The 22,578-nt window shown below is 41.9% G+C and overlaps 1 protein-coding gene across 2 annotated transcripts in view; it reads right to left on the bottom strand.

The window, feature by feature from the left end:
- The window catches only part of LOC115593203 (matrix metalloproteinase-17-like), a 108,328-nt gene that overhangs the window by 21,288 nt on the left and 64,462 nt on the right, over window positions 1–22,578 (bottom strand). For both annotated transcript variants that reach the window (XM_030436650.1, XM_030436649.1), the window contains one exon: window positions 9,012–9,298. In XM_030436650.1, the coding sequence (XP_030292510.1) occupies window positions 9,012–9,298 (287 nt within the window). The remainder of the gene's footprint in view (window positions 1–9,011; window positions 9,299–22,578) is intronic.

Here is a 22,578-nt window from a genome sequence, read left to right as displayed (position 1 = left end):
GTGCTCCTGGAAAGCACCATTTGATGTGCAATGAACGTGGTGCATTCAAGTGCAGCTTTTATTATGATATGATGTAACCACCCTAGCCTCCAGTGCCACGCCAGTGAAGCGGCTCATTTGTTAGCTTTTACATTCAACATCAGTTCAGTTTAATACAGCCGCTCTGCTTGTGTTGTTACTTAAATTGTCAAAATGCACATTTATTTTGCAGTGGTTATTTGTTTTCATTAGGTGTCATAGTTTTCTTTCTATTTCAGGTTCACAAATGCAAAAGGTTTTGACAATTTCAAGTAGTCCAGTCTTTCATCATCAGAATCTGATCATCGTGTTGGAAACACGGGCAATATTTACAGTGGTCTCAGTCTCCCAAGATTTACCTTGAGCTTATTCAGCCTAAGCAGAAACTGTCTGTAGCAACAGGCAACAAGAGTACAATCCCTTCCTCATACAGTATACCCTGCCTGCTCAGCGGGCCGTAACAGAGCTGTGTGTTTATATGTTTATCCACTCTCGCTTTTCTCTCTCTCCATCGAAACTCGCTGACGGTGCAAGTTAGTCCGCTGGCACGGTTGTTCGAGTTGAACAAAAGTGACCACAAGCAAAATAATGGTTGTGTTGCCTCACCTGAACTGAGCAGACAAAAACACAAAATTGTATTCAATTGTATTCAGTATATATCCATCAGTCCATCATCAACTTGTATTCCTGCTCTATCCTGATTAAGTAAAAGTTGGCCAATTTGATCTCAGATATGTCATATCAGTATGACTATTGAAGTTTTCTTGATGGATAAAGCTACAAATGTTAGCAAATATATATATATATATATATATATATATATATATATATATATATATATATATATATATATATATATATATATATATATATATATATATATATATATATATATATATATATATATATATATATATATATATATATATATATATTTATATATATGTTCTTCACAGATGTTGGCAGAACTAAACCGATCAGTTCATCTACTTTAAAGGAAAGGTAAACTAAAAATAGTCCGTAACACTTCAGTGGGTTTCCTGTTGCAGTACTCTTTCACTCTGCCCTCCTCTCTTTCCTGCTCCGACTTCATGGTTTGTTTATTGTCTCTGGATTCGGATCCTATTGATATTTTCTGTGTCTGAACTGTCTTGCAGCAGTGTTTTCCATCTTGTGTTGTACTTGAATAATTTGTTATTTTCTGCTCTGTTACAGCCAGCATCGGTCTGGAAATGTACTGATGTGAAACCAGAGACAGGGGAGGTGTGACGCGGCATCAAGACAAAACTTTGAATTACACTTTCAGGAATGCCCTCGATAACTAACATCCAACAACATGATGCAGCCTTGAGAGTCTAAATTCTTCCATTGTTGTGCTCTTTGTTGATTTAGCGGCTGTAAGTGCAGTGTCCTGCACAATTTTCAGGGTTCACCTACTAGCAAAAAGAGAGAGAGGGAGACAGAGAAAGACAAGGACAGGGGAGGTGTGACGCGGCATCAAGACAAAACTTTGAATTACACTTTCAGGAATGCCCTCGATAACTAACATCCAACAACATGATGCAGCCTTGAGAGTCTAAATTCTTCCATTGTTGTGCTCTTTGTTGATTTAGCGGCTGTAAGTGCAGTGTCCTGCACAATTTTCAGGGTTCACCTACTAGCAAAAAGAGAGAGAGGGAGACAGAGAAAGACAAGGACAGTCAAAGAGTTTCTAACCTGTCTATCTTTCACACTGAAAACTTTGAAATGTTCACATCACTGAGAAGAAACCAGAAATCCTGCACATTGTTGGTCATTTGCACATTTTGCATATTTATTTTGCAATATTCAAGATTCAAAGTGAGGAGCTGTCTAATGCACACTTTGAGAAAAGTTGCATAGGAGAATCAAGTCATGCATAAGAACTTTCATAGCCAAGAAGGTCTATGACCTGAGCTGACGAGATCATTCAGTTCCACCAAAGACCATTGTCTCTACCCTCATTTAAAGATATAAATCAAATGAAAAAAATTCAAAACATAGACTAATTATCTTTTGGACAGTGTCCCCCTCAAGATAACTGTACACAGAACACAGGAAGATAGAAAACTGTACGAAGTTGACTGGGGCACCTGATCGCCCTAATACACAACGATCAGCTCCGAACATTAAATCCATTGACAGGTGAAGCGAATAACATCATCCCGTTACGATGCAATGTTCTGCTGGGAAACTGTTAGTCTTGGCACACCACTTGACATGCGCCAACCACCTAAACGCTGGCCCGAAAAAAACCCCCGGATCCCAATCTGATCTAGCATGAACGTGCCGGAACAAGTGGGATCCATGGAGGCCCCAGCCCTCAACCCACAGGACCCGAAAAATCCACTGCCAACATCCTAATGCCAGACACCACACGACAACCCCAGAAGTCTTGTGTCTATTGGGGAGCCTGCATAATACCAAGCAGGTGGTTTTATTGTTGTGGCTGATCGTTGTTTGTGCGTATGTCATATTATCTGATGAGCTGTTGTCTGATTGAGAATATAGTAGCAATAAACTCGCCGAGGAACACGTCCTCTCAGAGGTATAAACATGAACAGCACACACAACACACACACACAAAAACATGAAAGTCATGAAAAATTCACCTGCTTAATGATGCTTTTGTTTTAGTCAGAGTAATCAGTTTGCAGAAGCAGATTGCTGGCAGAGTGATAATTAATAGAAACAATCTGCCGCCTGTCAAAGCAACAATGGCACTTCCAGACCTCCACTTATTTGATCTCGTCGAGATTCTGCCTCTCCTGACTCTTAATGGACGGCTGCGCCATCAATCACACAGCGGGGGGCGGGTGGGGGAGCTGGTCCGCTAAATGTGGTGCTTAATATTCCGCTATTCAGCATCATCAGACACATTAGGAGCCGGCCTTAGTGGACCCAGATTTAGGGTCCCGCTGAGAACAATGCACCGGGAGAGGTGGGGGGGAGCGAATTAGCAAAGGCAATTACTCAGCTACGGATTTGTCTGATAAGGCTCATTTTTCTAAAGGCGATTACATAGCGCCGCAATCTGCTGAAGCGCCAACATTCACTTTTTACCTTCTGGGCTGACCTAACAAGTTTACAGCTTCTCAAGGGGATTAGAAGCTGATTTTTTAAAAAGTTGCTAATGACAAGAATTCATCTGATAGCTCTGTGGGAGCCCGGGCGGGAGTCTGTGTTAAAGGCTGAACGATATGTAGAAACGGTGATAGTGACATCAGCTAAACAATGCCTCAGAGACAAGACTGGGATCTGTGAAACAGCAGCAAGGTGAGGCCTGGCAGAGTGTGACTTGAGTAAATGAAGACGCACTTTAATTCTCTTCTCTCCTTCTGCCTCAGCGCGCCAGTCTGGCAGCCTCGGAGGAGTGCTACCGAGGAGGCAGAGTCAACGGCTAAACAAAGCGTTACGGAGAATTCAACCAGGTCTGTGGCTACTTTTGGAGAGCTGATTGAAGACATTTGGGGATGTTTTTTTTTGTCTTTAGAAGATTTAGGAGTGAAGAAGAGCGGCCTCTGCTTGCTTCGCTGAATGAAAAGTTAGATGCACTGGAGGGGGATTCATTCAGAAGCGCTGATGAAAGGTTTGACGATTCAGACAGTTGACCCGTCTCTTTAATTTCTCCCTTGTCCTGGTCCACTTCACTGTACGGGCACAGCAGGGGGTGCCATCATCGGTCTTGTCCCCCTGAATTATTTATGGATGACAAAGTCATCATCTTTTAAAATCAGCCAACAACTCTACTATTTCTTAGGCGTATTTTTAGGTTTATTCCTCAGTAGAAATGTCTCTCTGTGGCTTAGTGGTTGTTAGGACATGTCAATAAATGTCTTACAGGCGGGGTCACATCTCTGACCCCTCTCTCCATCTCTGCCCCGCTGCCATTAACCGACCCAACATACATGCAGCTGTTACTTCTGCTTGTCCTGCCACTGCCGCGGCCCGGTGGGAGGTCTAATTGGAGCAGATTGAGTGGCTGTCCTCCAACATATGGCTCACAGCCCTGACAGCGCAAAACAAAGGAGGGAGATCCACACAGGTCTTGGCCCCATCACAGGCTCAGCAGCTGGGACGGACACACACACACACACACACACACACTAAGCTCCATCCCTCAGGTTGTGGTTTGATCTAAAACACGAGTTCAAAATGCAGCGTAAGACACAAGAGAGCATTTTTCGGAAAACCTTCCCTGTGGGCCAATTTTGGACTCGTCTGTGATATTTGTGATAAACATTAAGCTTCTAAATTTATATAAATATATGCTTCTTTCCCACTGGGAAGGATATCACATTCGTACTAATGAGGAAAACAAAGTTATTCCATTAACATCTCGGTTGGCTGATCCCAATTTCGCGTGTCAAATCCACGATTTCTTTTAGCTAACAGCTTACCTGAGAGGTGTTGAACAGAGATGAGAATGTTTTTTTTTGTTGTTTTTTTTAAACTCTGCTTCACCACTTCAACAAAGTGCTTAATCAAATTCATCCTGTTATCTATGATATCAGACAAGAGACTGAACTTTTCGGTCTCGCAAAATAATAGTCCTTTCCTGCAACAGAGTTAAAATTCGGGCTCTGCCTATTGATAAATAACTCCCAGCACATGAAATGACAAGGTTAAGTGGGAAAGAAGCACCTAAGCTTGTGATACTGCGAGAGAAATCTGGGAAAAATGCTAACAGCTCCACAGCAGCCCTCTGAAACACTAACAACCATTAACGCTAGACCAAAAGCAGAATAACAACTTTGGTCTTCTTGGAAAGTTTTTGTTAGTTTTCTGATTATCCTTTTTTTTGTCTGATCTATTACTCATCATAGATTGGTTTCTCTCCTGTGTTTTTGATTTGCCAGGATAATCTATCAAAGCTCCTTCATTTTTTTATGCATTTATAAAAAATAATAATAATAAAAAAAAAATATTTCAGAAGAAAAAAATGTGGTTGTTTCTTAGCTGAAAAAAAAGTCCATTTGTGCAACAAAGTCGATTTATTTTTTCAGGAGGTCAAACAAAAACAATTGTTGAAAAACAAAAATCTTCTGAAATACGTATATTTTTTCACCTGTTTCCACAGATAGAAAAAAAAAAAAAGATAGGGAACCTTTTCTCCCCCACTAGGTGTCAAGTCATAAACACAGGAGAGAAAATAATTTTGATCAGACAAAAAAAAAGATCACAACAACAACAACAACAAGTCTCAATTGGCCCTCAGGGCTTCTGTATAAATGTAATAAAGTAACCTAAAGAAACTAACAAATACTCTTTTAAATCCAAAAACCACAATTGCAAGATTAGAACTTTCATACATGTCCCTGTGGATACTATTTGTAAAAGAAATCAAGTTAGAACAAATACTGATATGTTCGGGTGCTCGTTTCCCACAATTCACTCTGGGAAACTGCCCACGATTGAGAACTTTCTCATTGCTGCAACATCAAATAAAACACTGATGCTTAGTGTGCAATGCGCTGAAACCGAGCTGCATTTCTTTCAGTGCATTGGACAAAATAATGCGCACATACATAAACTAGAAAATCACACAGTGTATGGGACCGGTGTCATTGCATCAGTGTGGAAGACTAACTCATACTGTCAGAGCCGATGATTCATAAAATGCTGCTTGCCTACAGATTTCTCTCTGGTTTGCTTCCAGCTTAAGAAGAGGTTGTTTATTTTCTTTGTCATGAATATACTTTTCATCCACGAACTACTCTATTTAGAATGTGTGAGGTAGAGGTGAGAAAAAAAAATGGGTGCAGTTAGGTGAAGGTAGAAGCTGACAAGACGTGCAATTTTGTTTCTCCTGGAAGGGAAAAAGGGCTTCACTTGGAATCAGAAGAGGAGTAATGGCATCCGCACATATCATAAACCTTTGGCACCCCTTCATCTCTTGGCCTCGGGGACTTTATAGCAGATGGAGGTATATACAGCTTGGCAGTTACTCTTGCGCTGCTTAGAGGCTATTTGTCATTCTATAGAAACAAAGGCAAAATACACACATCAACTACCAGCAAACTGCAGATATAATTAGGAGCTGTGATTTTTTTTCATGTTTTGGATATTGCACCTGGCCATATTGCGGTTTGAATAATGGTAAATGGACTTTCATTTCTACAGTGCGTTTCCAGTCTACTGACCGGTCAAAGTGCTTTACTACATGTGTTGGATTCACCCATTCACACACACATTCATACACTGATGGCGGAAGCTGCCATGCAAGGTGTCATCGGGAGCAATTTGGGTTCAGTATCTTGCTCAAGGACACCTCGACATGCAGCTAGGGGGTGTCCCGGGACTCAAACCAGCGACCTGCTGATTACTAGGCGACCCGCTCTATCTCCTAAAAGTACAATAAGGACAAATAGACACAACAAATGTGCATGTCCTTACGCTCTTAATATCAGTAATTTAAGTAACTTCTCAGTAAAACTAAGTGGTTGAATTCGACCGTTGTTTTTAATTAAAACAGGAACTTCTGTAATAAGTTATACTCATCAATAGCGACTGAAATAAAGCATTTCATCCTGATCCAGCGTTACCGCCCGGCCCTGTGCCACGCATATATTTCCGAGGTCAAATCCAAACTTTCATGCTTAACTTCACTTTTCTGTTTGACTCATTTGCCTAAAACGTCCCTCACAAGTTTCCAAACTGTTCGTCGCGTCATCTCTACCTCTCCTCTGTCACCGTTCCCTCTCCTCCTCATCTGTCCATCCATCTTTCAAAAAGAGGGGGATGAATGGGTGTGCTGAGCAGAGCAGAGGAGAGAGGAAGGTCGTTTTGAGTTCAGTCATCCAAATGAAGGGAAGACTAAAGAAAGCAAGTCAGAGGAAAGGCGAGTTAATGATTTATGCTGTCATTCGTGTGACCGCGCTGAGACAGCCTCTGCCTGGCGATGCATTCGGGTGCGGCTAGATCACTCCATCCGCTCATTTCATCCGGATGAGTGGACTTATAATGCTCCCCTGTCCTTTCCTGCAAGCCACTAAGTCTCCCTCCCTCTTTTTTTTTAACAAAAAAAGCAAAAAAAACAGCAAAGGACAGCGGGGAGAAATGAGGGTGATGCTGAGTGACAAGACCACAGACTTTCTTATCAGAACGTGAAGATCTGGTTACATCTTGAGTAACAGTCCTGTTGCGCCACCAGTGATGCCATTTGCACACGCAGCCAGGGCTTCTGGAATTCACAATTATTCACGAGATAACAAGGACATAGGCGGCTCAGCAGGAACGCAAAGCGGAGGCGCCTGATTGATGATGTCTGCAGGGGAGGCAGAGATATTATGAGTGAGTGAGTGAGTGAATGTATGAAAGAGTGACCGAAATAAATCAGAGATTACTTTCCAAAGCCAAAACACCGCGTTGTGTTTTTCCAGAGCTGTCTAAACATAATGGATATTTCTAATATGAGCTTGTCTATTTTTGATTGGCAGCGCTGATTGAATTCCATTTCGCGCCGCTATCATCCTGTCCTCGTTTCACAAACTCACAGATCTCCCCCAGCGGGTAATCAAGCTCTTTGAAAACTGTTTGATGAGAGAAATTTGGCCAGATCATTCACGATAACACTGCATAAACCAATCTATTAGCCCACACAGCTCAAAGCAGGAACGCCCTGAATGAATATGATTCACTGGAAACACAGGCTTTGTGTCGATTTCTATAATAACAGACTATTTGGACAAGGATATGACATTCCCTCAACTGATACTCCTGCCTTCGCCTCAGTAGAATAGTAATTGGATTTTATTTTTTGTAAACTTGTATTTTAAATCTCAACAGACTGGCTCCATGAATCCATCAATGATTGTTTTATCAGTCATTCATTTTAATTGTTTAGTCGTTGATATCCAAAATCAATGGGAAAATGCCAAGCTTTGGGAGCCCACAATGAAGTTTTAGACATTTTAGGATGTCATTATGCACACAACATTGAAATGAATTCAATAACAAGAGGCGTAAAGCTATTAAAGGCTGAACTACAGTATCAGCAGTGATTCCCAACCAGGGTATTTCTGCAGTTAATAGGAGGTCAGTGGAAAGCTAACTCAACTTAAAATATGTGGATGAAGGAGGAAAAGAGAACAGCAAAGCGGGATCACAATTGCTGATGCTGATCTTTAGAAAGTGCACAACAACTAGTAGCCTTAGCTGTTCATCACCATGACAATTTTGACACATTAAGGTGTTATAACGTGTACGGAAGCTATTTGTGAGCAAATGGTTGAAATACAGGCTAACTAAAAGCAATACATAAATGGTTGAGATATAGTAGTTAACTAAAATTAAAACATATTAAAACAGCTAAAATTAGAGGATAAATGTTTGAAATTGTTAGCTGAAATTAGCCTAATGGATGAATGGTTGAAACATTTAGCTAAAAGTAGGCTTATGGATAAATGGTTTACAAAAAACAAACATGTTTCCAATGGTAAGCTAAGAGTAATGGAAAAAATGTTGGCTAAATGTAAATAATAGATTTTGGGAACAGTTATCTTAAAATAACCTAATGGATAAATGGTTAAAAGTAGGCTAGCCTAATGGATAAATAGATAAAACTGCAAGCTATAAGTAATAAATAAATGTTTAAAACAACAATAAGATAGAAATAATGCATACAAGGTTGAAATAGTAAATTATACATGTTTGAAAATACCAAAAGTTATGGATAAATGGTTAAAGCAGTTAGCTAAAGGTTATTAAGAAATGGCTGAATAGCTGTAGCCTAATTGATAAAAGATTGTAATAATTAGCTGAAATGAATGAAATGGTTGAAGTAGTTTCTATTTTGCAGCCTGTCCTAATCATCATCTCTTACACATTAAGTACTGGCAAGCAAAATGATCTTTTTGTGAATATAATCAAAGCTGGATAGAGTCCATTTCACCCTGCACCAGATGGATGTTACACATTTTTTTACAAACACATTGAATCAGTGTTTTAATATAGCAGATTGCAACGTTCGTCACCTGGTGATCTGAAGGTCCAGGCCTCGTCATCATCAAAGTGCGTATCCCCAGCTGTGAACCTCTCGCCGGGGAAAAACGCGTGCGCCACGGTGCCGCCCGGCCCATCAAAGGGATACCCGTCATTGTGGTCGGCCTTAGTGAAGTCAATTTGAATGTCCGCATCACTTCCTGCCACCTCGTGGAAGTTAAGTGGTGCGATGTCACTCCAGACCTTCAAGGCGTAGTACATCAGGGCTCGAACAGTGTCCCTGCCCAGTAAGGCCGAATCCTTAGGGAACGTCCTCACTCTGAGAGAAGAGAGGGGGAGAGAGGGAATACATTAAATACAAGACGGAGAGAGACGGCGGGTTGAGGAGGGGAAGAGAAATACAAGGGGGAGTTGAGAGGACAAGAAAGGAGATGAGAGAAGAGGTGGCTGATGAAGGGAGTGGATGGGAGACTCAGCAGACGAGCCGAGTAAAGGCGGCGGGAAGAGAGAAAAAAAAAAGAGGAGAAAAATGATGATGGGCAAGAAACATGAGGGGAAGAAAGGGAAAATTAAAGGAGGAAAGGTTAAGAGAGGTAAAATCCGCGGGAGGAGAGAAGAGAAGAAAGAGGAGTGTGTCAAGTGTAAAGGTGACAGAAATGAAGACAGAGGAGAGGCAAGGAGGGCGTAAATGTGGGGAAGAGGAGAAAGCAAAAGGGAGAAGTTGGTTAATAGCAGATACAGGTAGAGAAAGTGCGGGATGGAGAGATACCTCTGAATTGCACAAAAGCACAAACCCATAATTGTCAGCTCCACAACAGTTGCCCCTGGGACAGACCTTCACGAAAACAAACACTCGCGTTTGAATGTTTGATGTGATTCTATTGGTTTTTGTATTTCATGGTTAGGCGCTCCCGCTGCTCACATACACTGATAATAGGAGAGAATACAATGTGCATTCCAACAGATTACAGCTGCAGCTCTCAGGAACAACTCATCAGACGTTTCCCTTTTTCACTTTTCAGCCCGTGTTTACTGTCCCTCCTTCCTGTCATCACCTTAACATCTCTCGAGCCATTTTCTTTCCGTCAGCGACTAAAATAAACAGAAAACCACTCAGACGTCACACTGAGTCTGCAGAACCCCTCTCCCTCTAATTCTGCTTCGTCGTCGTCTCCCTCGTTCGCTTTTCTTTTCTATCCATCCATCAGTCGTTGCCTCTTCTCTACTCCTCTGCTTCGACATGATGCAATCGGCTTCTTTCTCCCCACAAAAGCACTTTGTCTAAATACGTGAGGCAATTTGGCCATATCAGGCTGCTCCGGGCAATTTAATGTTCATCAGCAGGATGGGCTCTTAGCCTGGACAGAGTACAGCCCTGTCTTACTGCCACGACCGGTCTAAAAATGGACAAAAAAGGGAACTCCTTAAATTTGAAAATCAAAAGCTATTTAAATATTTGCTTTACTGATTGATCAGACAGATAAAAAGAAAACATTCAAGGTAAATTCCCCAGTTTCAAACAACTTCCTCCAACTTAAATCAATGTTTATGGAGCATTTCATGGTGGGCTGCACTTCATGTTTTGGATGGCTGGAGTTTAATGACAATTTTGACCTCTTTATCGAGTGCCGTGACTTGCATCAGTGAGACAAGACCATAGCTCAATTTAAAAAGGGAGCAAAAACTTGGATTTTGATTCATGTATAGCTATTGTCATAGACCAGAGCTGCCCAAACTGGGGCCCGCCTGCATACATGTGGTGCCCTTTTTTTATTTTTTTATTTGCCCCTGCCCCTCAAACATCCTGCGTCCACTGCTGTGTAGGATCCCTAATTATTAAGTATTTCTCATAATCTGAGCACAGAAGCAGAGTGAAGTTAAGGCAACTTGGGATGTTCGTACCAATTTGCATGTAAACAACAGGTGTTTGCTTTTGGCCCTTGGTGCACCATTAGGTTTCAGTTTTGGCCCCCCAGGGGAAAAGGTTTGGGCACGCCTGTCACAGACTGACTGAGGCCTGGTTGAATACAACAATACTACCACTGAAGTCCAAGTATGGTCCATTCCCAGCATGAGAACATTCTGGAAATAGTATTTGCAATACGTTGGTGAAAAAAAACTCTGGAAAAAAATGATTCTTTCATGTACTTGTGCCAACATAAAGAATGACCATCTGTCAAACCACCTATGTTTCTCATTCACGCTGCAGTTTCCCTGGAAGAGGCAATGAAAGTGAGAAGGAAAAAATGTAAATCTGGGGGAACTGGTGAGTGAAAAGATATTCAATATAGCAGCAAGGACCACAAACTCTTTAGGGAAAGTTGAAGGTGGGTGCACTTCAGCTGAGCTGTGAAATTTCATAATCAGTGGATAAACCAGCTTATGAATTACTTCTCTCTCACTCAAAGGATGCCACAGTTTCTTTTATCTTTACGTTTTTGTGTTTGAGCCCATTTTTCAAAGACATATTTTCCTTTTCTCCAGCACACATGTGCTGAATTGATCCTGGCTGTAGAAAATCTTTTACAATAATCTAAACTAGAATCAAGTGGTTCCTACGAAGAATGAGCTCAGAACACTCCTATATCACACATGATTTAATCTTTAAACTGTCAGCAAAACATTTCAACCTGATCTGAATCTAGTGCTTCTCAAACATGGGAGCAGAGAGCCACTGCAGAGGGCCTTAATGACTGAGACATAAAAAAAAGGAAGAGCGCAGCTGAAGTTGGATGAATCTGGTTCATCAAGGAACATATCACCAAAGAAGAGCTCTAATGCCATCTAGGCTATCAAGATTCAGTGAGTGCATGAAGACAAATGTTTGAGAACCACAGGTGTTATGAGTGTAAAGGTTTCAATCCTAACCATTTAAATGAAAGAGTAAAGAAGAGTAGAAAGAATATGAAAAAGCAGCCAGGTGACCTCCAACACAGGTAGCAGGCCACTTTCACTGTGTCTTGTTTGTTTTGCTGCGCTGCAAACAGACGCACTAGTTTTCTGTCAGTTTTATTGCTGTCAGCCCGGCACAAGCATTTGTATGTTAATGATGAAACTATGAACTAAATGTTCTCCAAATCAGCAGGTTTAGGTAACATTCAGTGACATGTTAGTAAAATAGTTTAAGTGAATTAAGTTCCCCCTGTAAAGGACTCTTTTAACAAAAACAAAAATGGACGAGATCCGTCTAATACGCTGCAGTTAACATTTGGCCGTCCTCGGCTCTGACAACACAGATTCCCCGTTGTTATTTTGCATTCATAAGGGCTACAACGTTCTCGTTTCCCAAAAAGAACACGGCGCAACAGATCTATCTAACCTCGTCGTCAACTTGAGTAATCTCCCTGACTGTGCCCCGCGACTGAATTGACAGCAAAATGCAGTATAGACTCTCACTTTGAGCTGAAATGAAAGAAGCACACATAAATAAGGTAAACAACATAAAGGACTTATTTTCTCCCTTTCATTTTCTGGTGGTCTGGTTGTGGAGGCGGGCGGCGTATATGTAAATGTGACCGGCACGGAATCGATCTGGGCTCCATATTTTGCCATCCTGATTAAATGAATCATCCTCGTGTGTCATCATACATTATGGCATTTAAAGCATCACTGATCGTACGTCATACACATACAATTATTTAATAATACCCAAACTGCTGCACATCTGGCAACACTGCTCGTTTTACAACTGGCCTATTTAATTAAGGGTTTATGCTCTTAATTTCATGATTCTGCTAATGATGTTGACGGCTTTTATGTCTGACACATGTGAGGATCAGCTTTGGAAGAAGCTGTTTTACGCCGTCTTACCCTGCCTTGTCAAACTTTAATACACAAAACATGACAAAGTAGGTGCTCAAGGGTGTTTGCTGTCGAATTAAACCATACTTTCTGTCAACACCAGTAATGAAGAGATCCATCAAATCAAAGGCTGAAATGTTATTATTAGAACTCTGAGCTCAAAATGACAGTGTAATAGTTGTAATGCCTTCACAGTGCATGGCGTGTACAAACCTCCCCCCGCAACAATAATACCACAAAAGCCTCATTATGTATGATGAGTTTAGACAAGCTGCACCAGCGAAGGGACCGTCAAACTCAGAGACTGTGACTGTGCCAATCGCGGTTAACATTGAGGTCACAGAAAGGTTTTTCGGAGACTCGAGTTCTGTCACTTCAAACAATCTGGCTCATAAAAAGCCCCTCTGTCATCCCATTTTCTTCCCTTTGTTGAATCTGGCATCTTGAAAGCCGAGTTACTGTCAAAGAAATCACTTGTTTTGACGGATGTTTCAATTCACACTTGAATTCTTCATGATTAAGGACGACTGCTGACTCATCCCTCCAACTGAATCCTCTCCCTGGCGGTTTTCTCTTTTTACGCAGCCTGGGATCTGTGGTCATGGTGATGGGCGCTGTTGGTTCATAATGATGGTTTCAAAGGTTCATTTATGTTCGTCTTTATTTCTGTTCTGGCTTTACAACAGAAAATGTAAATGCCATAGAAGCTGCACCCACATAATTATTTTCCACAGATACATGGCTGCTAATCACGTATGACACAATCTTCTTATGTGCTGGTTTTGCTATGTATGTTGGCCTTCTCAAGCATTTCCCATTGCGATTTGGACTTGTTTTACCTGTTAATGACCGTACCTAAAGAGTCTGAAGTGCTCTCAGCTTGGTGAAATAAGAAGACAGAAAGACTGTTTATCCAGGGCCCTGATCACAGAGATTGGCTCTGTGAACCTCTGCTCACCACGACAGCTCATCACAGCGGATCACACAAGCAACTCACCTCCTTATTGAAGCTATAAAGCAAGGAATCTCTGTCCGTCTCTCTTTCTATCTCCCTGTCTGTCTGTTATTCGTATGTCATCCGATCTACATTAAAATGCAGCCTGAAGCTGGGCTCACACATAATCCCTCCATGGTGATCTCCATGGGGGAAACGGGGAAGCAGACGTAAACAAAACAGAGGTCAGAATGCAGCAGTAACAAAAAGAAAAAAGAAAAAAAAGATTTATTTTACATAGGTTATATGTGTCTGGATAAGTGGGAAGGTGTGGTCAACACCGTTTTTCTGTTCTGTTGCCAGAGCTGGAGGTGAGATTTTTCATTTCTGTCAACAACAATATGCTAGCTAGTGTTAGCCTTAAGTGGTAGAATACAAAATGGAGATTAGTTTTGTGCACTATATCATTGTAATGTGTTGAAGTAAAAAAAAAAACAGTAGTGTGTTAGCTATCGTTTGCATCAAGGGCTAGAAGGCGTAGTGGTGCGTGGAAGCACCGTCAGCTGCTCCACGATGCCTCTCATATTGGTTGTTGTGGCACGGCTCGTTATGCACCGATGAAATCATCCAGATTTTAAATGTCAAAAATATCAAACATGCTTGATATTATCAGGGCGGCCCTGATGAGTCTGTGAGCTGTTCAGGGGGCTTAAGGCTGGATCAGCAAACCCCTCACATTACCAGATTATCTGTGCCAAACAGCATGTTTTGGAGCAGGCACTGCACTAATAAACAGTGTTGGGCACGTTACTTTAAAAAACTAAGTAATTAGATATAGTTACTAGTTACTTCTTCCAAAAAGTAATTGAGTTAGTAACGTTACTTTTAATTACTTCCCCTTTTGAGCTCGGCATTCATGTATTTTGAAAATGTCTTTCTGCATGGTGGACCGGCTCCTGATCTCCCGGGTATTTTTGCCAGTGAGTGCTCTGAAGGAGTCTGAGTCAGCTGTTGATAACAGGAGCATGTTCTCAACAACATACCTGCCTATCATTGCATTCAGTTCAGTCTGTGTCAAGTTTTTGTGAAGCTGGAGCAGAAAAATCCAGCTGTAGCTGCTTGGACAGCTCTGTGTCCTTCTTTGTTAGCGGAGCTTACGTTAGCCACACCTGGCCCGCTGTCATCATCAACAGTGTCAACAACAGAGTCTTTGGCCACTAGTTTTGTAGAAGCGTGTGCCGTTGAGAGATGATTCATTAGATTACAGTTGCTTACAACAGATGTAAACAAAAGAGATTAAAGTAGTGTCTGTACTTCCACTCTGAAAACGTTAACTTTCCCTCTGGACTCGCCATTGCTGCAGCTCACCTCTGCTAGTTTGTGTGTGCGAGGCTGCTGTGTGCGTGTGTGGTTTGTGTGTAAACTGAACACTGCCGTTGATTGGCTTATGAACTCTGTGTGACCGTACCTAAAGAGTCTGAAGTGCTCTCAGCTTGGTGAAATAAGAAGACAGAAAGACTGTTTATCCAGGGCCCTGATCACAGAGCCAATCTCTGTGATCAGGGCCCTGGATAAACAGTCTTTCTGTCTCTGTCTCTCTACCTTAGAGAGCCAATCACCATCACTATGCGGTTGTCCCGCTCCTCCGTCCTCCCTTGCCAAGCTAAAATAAAACTGCTTTGCAGCTCCGGTGGCTGAGAGCAGAGTCGGATGACAACAGCTTCAATGAGCAGCTTCAGTTGTAACGTGCCACATTTAAAAGTTGGTAATTGCGTTGTAACGATGGAAATAGTAATTAGCTAGATTACCCACTACTGAAAAGAAGTAACGCCGTTTATTGTAACGCCGTTATTCCCAACACTGCTCATGAACTGTAATTCAGCCAAGGTGAGGTTATGTTTTTGTCAAGACAGAGTGCACTAACGTTTTGTGTGTGCCTCCGAAATTAATGTGAGCACGCAAGACTCAACATAGGCTGCATTAATGAGATTATATTGTTAATCTTCTGACTTTCACCATGTGAAAAACACGTTTCTTTGTGAAGAACACACTGTACATGTTCAATCTGGAGACAAAAACGAGAAAAGGAAACTGATCAAGATGATGTAGGAAAGAAGAAAATAATGAGGAGGGAGAAGGAAAGAGATAAAAATAGTTAGAAGACAGACACCTACTGTAAAAGGAGGGAGCGTGAGCAAAAGACAAAGAGTAAAAAGCAGAACCACAGGCTCTCCTATCGCTGAAATATTTCTGACAACTCCCCATGGCTTCATCTTCCACAATTCTAACTTTAGTCAGATTCACGGAGCTGGTTCTCCGCAAGGATGACGAGTCCTTAAGTTTCAGCGCCTCTTACGGGCTACTACACTCAGAGGGATCAGTGATCACACAGGCACATTTCCATCTCTGACAGAGTATCTGATGTCTCCTTTTCCTTACCCACAAAAGATGTTCCTCATTACAAAACCTTTTTTAAAAAAACGGCTTGTGTTACAGACTTGTACGGCGGCTGAGAGTGTGAGAGCGGGAGAGCTGCCGATGATACATGGGCTTAAGTGGGAGAGGGAGAAATTCAAGGTTAAAAAATATGAAACCCTGCGAATGCCCATTCTTCTGCAGTGAGTTATGTCAACTGAGAGTAGCAAATACAACATTACAATAAATTGATCATGCTTTCTATGATAAATTGTAGTGTAAGAGATGAAAGAGTAGCAGTCTTCACTATAAAATCAATCCCTGTATCAAAAGCAATGTCCTTCACTGACCGATGCCATATTATCAGATTTATGACGATACTCCTTCGAATGGATTAAGATGGCTGCACTGTGAGAAGATGCTGTAGAAAGATTTTAGTTTTTTTTTAAGGATGTGGAAAAGTGAAGGTCTGCAGACAAGTCCAATATTTAAAAAAATCGTATTTTCTGCAATCTATTGTTGTACAATGACTGAATTGTGAATTTGAGTTATTCCCAAAAGGACATTTATCACCTGAAACAACATAAGCGTTGCAACGTACCGGCAGCAGGCATACCGGACCTTTGTCCTACGCTATCAGTTTGGTAAGGTTTAGGAAAACATACAAGTTTGGCTTCCAACAATGTTACTTATGTAAATCCAGTTACGAAAGTACCTCTGCTACATACAGAACTTCAGTCACGTAATGTGTGTGATGCAACTTAACTACGTTAGTAACCCAACCATCCATCACCAGCCACTAGAGGTCCCTGCCAAACATCGAGCATTGATATGTGTCGTAACAAGCTGCTTTCACAGTCAATTTACGTGATATTTTTTTCTAACAAAGGTGGCCTGATGGTATGCTTACAGGCAACTTTAACACTCAGCTAAAGTTAAGGAAATATTTTGGTTATGGTTGATAAAACAATGAATATCAATTACATCCCGGTCTTCAGACCCTTACTTTCCACCTCGCTACATACTGTATAGGGTACACTACTTCCTATGTTGACATTAAATTGGATGCAAACAGTGAGATGCAGAATTGCCCAGTATGGATGTAATTTGTAAGAATGCTGATCCGGGGAAAACTCTGACCTCGTATTAATTTGTCCATTACCAGGGCTGGACGTGCCTTCCATACTCTACAATGTAGAAATGCTGATCAGCATGTTGTTTTTCTTGTCATGAACTAGCCGACGTGGTCTCCAAGTTTTGCTGATTCATAAACAGGAGGATTCTGCACAACCTTACCACACAAATCTGCCACATTCACTGAATTTCCAGTAACAGAGAAGGCGAAAATGTTCATGATTTCCGCTCGAAATGCAATTTCACCTGAAGTCATATTTCAGGTTACTGTTTCCCCCTCGACCAATCAGAGTACAGGGTGAGGGGGTGAGCCAGAGACAGGTCTGCCAGCTTCTTGTTCTGTCAGCCAGAGATTAGGAAAAAGGTGAATCAACAGACTTTGAAATTAGTTGAACGTACAGAAGGCTAATTAAGGTGGACTTCATTTTCCACTGCCTGTTTAATTCCATGGCACCATTTCCACCTTAATTTGACAAATGAGTAAGAGCAGACTAGGCTTACATGTCGGTAAATGTGTGTGTGCGTGCTGCATGAGCTTAAGCTGATATAGAAAAAGCAAACCTTCCCACACACAATCTCCTCTTACATTTCACCTGCTTGACTTTTAATTTCCACGCACCGTGCGTCTTCCAGACTCGTTCACGGGCGGGGGGATGATTCAGAGAGGGGAGACGGAGGGATGGATGGATGGATGGATGGATGGAGGGAGAGACGCAGATGAAGAAAACTCTAAGGCTCTTTCACTGTCCCCGCCTTCAGCCTCTCAGCGGGCTCTTACCTCCCGTGGCTCTGCTGCTCCTTGGAGACATGAGCTGACATCAAAAGTGCTGCTATAAAGCACACACAAACACACGCGCGCGCACACAAATAATATTTACCTCCCATGCTCCGCTTCCCCTCCGTAGACATAAGCTGATTACCCTGAAAATTGAGAGCTCGTATGCAGACAGTGAATCATGTGTTCATGTGCGTTCCGGAGACGCACACGTGTGGCGGCGGAAACACACTTGCAAACAGGAAAATATTTCCCTGAGAGAGACGCAGACTCACGCTGCGTACGACCAAAAACTCCTAATACCCCTCACACACACACACACACACACACACACATCTTTTTTATTCTGAAGATGAAAGGCGCCAAATTAAAGGCTCTGCGTGAACCCACCCTCTCCCCGCAAATCTTTCTCTCTACACTTTTTCCGTCCGAGTCCTTCTCATCCCTCATTCCCCGCCTATCACGATCACCAGCTCCGAGGTGGCGATGGTAAATCTGTAGAAAGAAATACAATGGCTCCCTAATAAGATAAGACTTAATAACAGTTATTTTTTTTATTCCTAAGGTTCCAACAAGCAATTTCACAGGGTGCTGGCTTCCAATAGCAGCAGGGAGATGAAGGCTGAGGACTTCAATACCCTGGAATTACCTGGCACCCAGTTAATAAACTTTTCCGTGTGGCAAAACTGTTTTGCGATGTGCACGCAATAATAGATCTGTGACTGACCAATTACAGAGGCGCCTCTCGTAAACATGAGGGAAATTCAGGGTTCACGCATCCCTGACTAGATAGAAATCAACAATCTATTACTCCATACACAGAATTCAAATGGAGTCCAGCGGTGACGTGATTACCCGAGTCTGCTGCAACTGCATGTGAACAAGGATGTATGTAATAATTCCACATACTATAACATTTGAGACAATACGTAACAGTCCTGTTGTCTGCACCATTTTAACTCCTCTCCTACATCATGTAATTGTAAGAGTACTTGTTATGATCTACTTCTGCGTGACAGATTGGTGCACAAATGCTTTTTGTGGAATCAACAACCGCAGCGATGATGTATAGAATGTGTTTCATGATTTCTCATCATTAGCATGTTTAGTGTTTCTCCTGGTATTCCATAGTAGTAGAATTATCTGCCATGTCAGTGTGTCAGTCGGTCCCCCACTTTGGTCCAGAATTAAATATATTGATCAATCCAAGGTGATGGATGACTTTGGTTGTCCGCTGACTTATCTTCTAGCACCGCAAGCAGACGGCTGTTAGCCTGGCTGCGATTCCTTTAGCACTAATGTATTACTTTGCAATCAGTTCAGATACTACAGCGTAGACTGTTACCTTATTTTTAGTTATAGGGGGCAATTTAGTAACTGCTCTAAGTGAAAAGCTCAGCATTGCCATTTTGGAGTTTCGTAAAAGTTCTCCTCATGCAGGTCAAAATGCCACATTATGCTTAACTCAACTTTTCATCATTTGCAGTGGACAAAGTTTGCAAGTTTTTCGGCTGCAATCTGCCATCCCTCCAAGACCTGCAAGCCTCAAGGACCCTGAGACATGCAGGTAAAATAGCCGCCGACCCCTCCCATCCCAGACACAAACTTTTTGAGACTCTCCCCTCTTGCAGGAGACTGTGGTCCATCAGTAATCCCTCTCGCCATGAGAATAGTTTTCTTCCTATCTGCAGCTTGCCTCATCAACAAGGTCCGTGACCCCCTGCTGACACTGACTCTTTTCTCTTACATTACATTGATGTACATTTTAGTCACCAGATGCTCTTATTTTGCAAATCGGAATATCAGTATCTACTGCGACCTTACACAATCTAGGTCAGACTTTTTCCACAGCTGGGTGAATCTGGACAGCCTTCACCTCTTTAAAATCGGTCACACTCTCTTTATATTTATATTCAAACTCTATTTATATTTTCATAATGTCTTTAGTATTTTTAGACCACAGCAAACTCCTCTTATGTCTAAATTTACCTGCTAATAATAGCCATTCTAATTCTATACATGATGAATATCCATGACATATCCAAAGCCTTCATAGCTGCCAAAGGAACAAGAGAATTAAAAGAGTCATGCTGTGATATGCCCGGTCATTATTGCCAGCAGCTTTATGTTATTACTTCTTATAGTCTCGGAGCTACCTCCAGGACTGTAACTGTTGGATACAGCTGTGGCACTTCACCACTAACTCTCACTAACCGCTGTGAGCTTCGGCTATAATTAGTGTTTTGATAGACCTGTGCGGCTGAGTTATGAGTATGGCCACACTTAACGCTCTCATTACTGACCGCCATCTACTTGGACATGGCTCGACTGATTTTAAAAAACCCTCGCTGTGTTTCCAGAGCTTGACTACGGTGGCCTCGTGCAGATCTCACAAACAACAGCTTGGAGCTTCCAGGTACATTGATGTAAACAGTGTGGTGCCAATGTGGCCTTACATTTACAATGTTTTTCTTTCATGGTCATTAACAGAGCGGGGGGTGAATCGTTTCTGTTTGTTTGTTTATTAGTTCCCCATTAACTTCTGTATTAAACAGTAGCTACTCCTCCTGGGGTCTTCATGATTTTCATTAACGAAATTACAGTCCTTATCTTCAGCAGTAACAAAATAATATATCACATTACTACAAGGATTTTAGCAATATTTACTATGTCATGTAGTGCCTTTCAAACCAAAACACTTGAATGTACATTGTTTGTTTTTGTAGAAATGTATCGCAATACACATATATATATATACACACACTATATATATCTATATGTATATATAGATATATATACATATATATATTATTTCAAGGCCATATCACCCAGCCCTAATCGTACCCATTCACACTAAAGACAAAAGCCATATGTTAGCGGGTGTTAGTGGGGTCTTTTTGTCCGGTGTAAAAGCCGCACAACTTATTTCATCATATTTTGAAAGAAACTTGCTCAACACTGGTCAATAATTGACTGTTCATGTCCCTGCATTGCTCATTCTTGCACCCAGTTCTGGTACTTCACTCAAAGTTGACGAAAACTTCCCAGACACAGTTGAGAGTTGGCGATGTTGCAATACATTCAGTCAGTACCATCCACCTACTGAATCAGCTGCAGATAGAGAAGATGCAATCTCCTCTTTTATGTTAGCTTTGTTTCTTCCTTTCTTTCCTCCCTCTTCATTATCCTCGTCATCCTCCCCATCCTTTTCCTCTCCTCCGCTCAGTTCGCTACACCTATCCGTTTGAGTTATCAGTCGGGCTGCTAATGACCGCCAGGCTGTCTGCCTTGATAATGGGCTAACAATGTGAGATAATGAGCTAACAGTGGGCTGTTACACAACTCGGCTACATCGCACTCGGCTGATGGCAGTGTGCTGTATGGGCGTGTGTGAGAAAGAGAGTGTTAAAGAGAGAGAGGCAAGCAGGAGTTAGATTGGGGATTAAGAGCCCGGCCCGTGCACCAAGACTCCCAGACATCATCACAAAAATAATTTACTTACATTTCTATTGCTGGAAAACACATTACTTGAACCAGAGTCCCTAAAATGAATAGCTACTCAGCTAAGCTTGCAGTCCTTTTGTTCCCCTCCACAAAATAACTGACACTCACCACCTACTCTGCACATTTTCCAGAACGTAATGATGTGATTGATGTGTGTGAACAAGCAGAGGAGGGAGTGAAGCGCCACTCAGACGGCCATTGTCAATCACGCCAAGGGCAGCTAGATCTGAATGAGTGGTTTTTGTCTCGCTTTCTTACAGTAAGTCGATATGATATTCTAATTAAACACTCTCTACGTAACTCTGCAGACCTTTGCCAGATCAGTGACTCCTGTAACAAGTTTTGAACGCTGCAGATATTAAATGTATCTGTTTCTGTGAACACCCAATCAAAAGTCATCATTCTACTCATGCATTTGAATGCTTTGCAGTTACTCTGGGTGTTTTTGACCTTGAGTTAACAGCTGGATATGTCGGATGGTAATCTAAACTGGAAACTGAGCGAGTTTGCACTCATTGCGTCCCATGGTGATGATTCTATGGAGCAGGGAAAGACTTTGCATGCCAACAGCTGCTCATATTTGCACTTTGCTGCATCGTACAGCTACTCTACATATCCGGTTTGGCTTCAGAGCCTGGTGACAAGAGCACAATTATTTCAACGCTTCCTGTTAGAGGTGAGATGACATGCAGCAAAGGGCGGCAGGTTGGACTCTCCCTGGGCTGCTGCAGCGAGGCCGAGGCCTCTGTATGTGGGTCACGCACTCTGCCAACTGAGCTACTGGGGCGCCCCACATGGCTTTCTTTAATATAAAGTAGGTTCATGTGCCATAAGTACTGTGAAAGTATCAAAATGCTCAGTCTATAGAGAATGTGCATAGCCCGCATTCAGAAACTGTGCCTTTAATAGAGCTGTCAGGACAACACCAGTAAAAGCAACAGCAGAACTAATAGAGATCCAAACCGGTCCTCTAGGGAACCATCATGGGACCTTATTTTGGAAAAAAGGAATTGTGTGCCATGAATCACACATATGA

Source organism: Sparus aurata, chromosome 12 (genome assembly GCF_900880675.1).
Source record: "Sparus aurata chromosome 12, fSpaAur1.1, whole genome shotgun sequence".
Taxonomy (NCBI): domain Eukaryota; kingdom Metazoa; phylum Chordata; class Actinopteri; order Spariformes; family Sparidae; genus Sparus; species Sparus aurata.
Note: the sequence above shows the minus strand (reverse complement) of the source record. Positions and strands in the feature narration are given on the sequence as shown.